At 46.8% G+C, this 2,500-nt stretch overlaps 1 protein-coding gene across 1 annotated transcript in view; it reads right to left on the reverse strand.

Annotated features, from left to right (window-relative positions):
- LOC123500980 overlaps nucleotides 1–1,064 on the reverse strand; it is a gene marked incomplete at its 3' end in the record, with an annotated part of 3,360 nt that extends 2,296 nt beyond the window's left edge. Inside the window, exons 1-3 of the mRNA XM_045249533.1 lie at nucleotides 848–1,064; nucleotides 471–765; nucleotides 48–153 (exon numbers count right to left, since the gene is read on the reverse strand). Of these exons, the coding sequence (XP_045105468.1) occupies nucleotides 48–153; nucleotides 471–765; nucleotides 848–1,064 (618 nt within the window). The remainder of the gene's footprint in view (nucleotides 1–47; nucleotides 154–470; nucleotides 766–847) is intronic.
- Nucleotides 1,065–2,500: the final 1,436 nt, after the last annotated feature.

Raw genomic sequence — 2,500 nt, forward strand, 5'->3', positions numbered from 1 at the left:
ATGAAAGCAAAGTTAAGCGGTTTTGAAGACGCTACAACAACACTCACGTGCACGGACACTCCCGACGCCAGGCAAACCTTCACCACTCCCGACCCCATGCACTCGTAAGGTTCCCCACTCACAGTCACAACCCTGACCCTTTCTTTGGTCCAACTAGAGCACAAGGAAACGTGCGCAATACACTTCGTAGAACCAGTATCCACTAGAGCTTCGCAGTTCACGTTGTTAACATTCAATTTCACAGTCGGTAACGCGCCTTTCATTGGTGATGTAGAGAGGAAACTGGCGCTGAGCTCGCCTCTCCTTGCGCGTTTCCTGAACACGTTGAAGCTAGATGTCCTCGTCGGTCGCAATTGTAGCAACGCACACTACCACGCCCTCCTCTTCCTGCGCCACGTCCAGCCAGGCAGTCTCGGGCGTAATGATTTGGCTGGTTGCAGGAAAGACAGCGCACAGCACCATCACCTGACCAGGCAGGAGTCGCTGCATGCTGAGCGAGACAGGAAACGTGTGGTGGTGACCCGACACCCAAACTGACATCCGCCAGGACGGCTCGGGCGCGATTCAGGAGCTGGCAGATACCCATGGTTTCCAAGCGACAACCAGCTCTCAAGACATGACGAGCAGCTTCAGGAAGGCCGGCCACGAACGCACAACTTAGACCTTCATCAGGAATACCACCGAAGTGCTCAGCGAGGCGGCGTAAGTCGGCCAAGTATACATCAACCGGCTCACCATCACGTAACTTTCGGGCGACAAACTGCTCTTAGGCCAAATACTTGTCACTCAGTAGCAAAGGCAGAGATGAGCGCTGCTTTGATACTTTCGTACTTCTCTTTATCCGAACTTGAAAGCTGTTGGTACACTGAGAACGCCCCAGCGGAGAGTCGTAGCGGTGCGACATTGTGCAGCTCAGTGATCCCACGCAACTTGCACACGAGCTCCAGTTTCTCCAGCCACTCCACAACTGGATGAGACTGGCCATCAAATTCTGGGATGAGGCGCAGGTCTAAGGTAGCACAGTCACTTGGGCTGGCAAAAACTGTCTTCTTATCTTCACTCATCGTGGAGCCGCAGAATGCCTAGATAGCTTGTAGTAAGGTGGAGTGAGACGACCTGTGTTTCTGCCGACTTTTCTTATTCCCTTCTGCCCAGTACAAGATTCCAACATATGAAAACAACTCTTGCTAGTATAAAGTAAACCCTAATAGGAGCTTCGAAGAGAAGGTTCGAGCTTCCGATAACACACATTTAAACGTAGCTACTTACAACCACCATATGCTATTTACAGGTATACAAGTGAAAAGTGGTAAACTGATTCATTACGTTACAATCATTCCAGTAAAAAGCTAATAAAGTGATTAATTACATTACAATTATCATTATCACTGTTGCTATTAGCTTTTTTGTATTGATTTCACTTTTGAAGTACAATAGGCTATGTGTTTTACTGCAGTGTTTTGTTTTGTTTTGTTTTTCCTTTTTTTTCTTATCTTTTGTAGGTGTAGCATGGTGGATTGACCCCCTGTATCACCCTGAATGGAATCCATGAAACTTGTCGTAGCGGGTCGGTAATAACGAAGCCCTAACTAACGAGCACGTCTTTTGGCGACATCACATTGAGGTCGGAGAAGTGGTATCCATGAACACTTGTCTCTATTGTGGTGAATGTCGCAAACCTGTCAAAGAATACTCATTGACTACGGAAGGTGTGACGCCATCGCCGTGACATCATGAGCGAAGGCAGCCAATCACAAAGCAGCTTTGGGCTCTCCGTTGCTGAGGAGTGTGATATTGTTTGTAAACTTTGGTACAGCGTAACGCCCCCACAGCTACTGCTCACCACTGTCAACAGTCTTAATCCTTTCATTATGGCTAGTCATCCTCATAATAAACCCAAGAAATAAGGATTCACTGACATCGAAACCTTAACCTTAGTGAAAGATGTGTAAATTTAGGCATGCAGTGGTTTCGGGCAAGCTTAACGACAAAAATCAAGACGAAAAAGAAGCACTGGCAGGATGTAATAGTCTAGTTCCTCTGGTTAATGGTTGAATGTATTTCTTTTTCCATAGCAGCAGTTACTATAGCTAGTAAGAGGAAGTTCACAAATATCATGGTGAGTGTGGAGGCTATCCGCTGGCCATGCGTCTCGCCGATTGGTGGGCCGGTGGCGCGGGCAAGTTTGAAATCTTGATATTTATTTTCGCTGTTCCATGTAGGATTTCATTATGTGCATCATAAAATCATGTTTCTTGTGAGGCAAAGCTCGGATAAGTTTAGAAAATAGGTTATTTTGTGTACATAAATATTTACATAAGAGATAGCGATGCCTTTACTGCACTTCAGGAGGTATAGTTATTAGCAATGCGCGCAGTTAGTTAGCAACGACGTCCTACCGTCATTGAATGTGTAGGGGTGCGTTCGCTCGTCTGTAGCATGTTGTTAAAATTTCGTGGAATCCACCCCTGAGTCGCCCAAGACCGCATCCCGGCAGAAC

This window comes from Portunus trituberculatus, unplaced genomic scaffold (genome assembly GCF_017591435.1).
Source record: "Portunus trituberculatus isolate SZX2019 unplaced genomic scaffold, ASM1759143v1 PGA_scaffold_523__9_contigs__length_663829, whole genome shotgun sequence".
Taxonomy (NCBI): Eukaryota; Metazoa; Arthropoda; class Malacostraca; order Decapoda; family Portunidae; genus Portunus; species Portunus trituberculatus.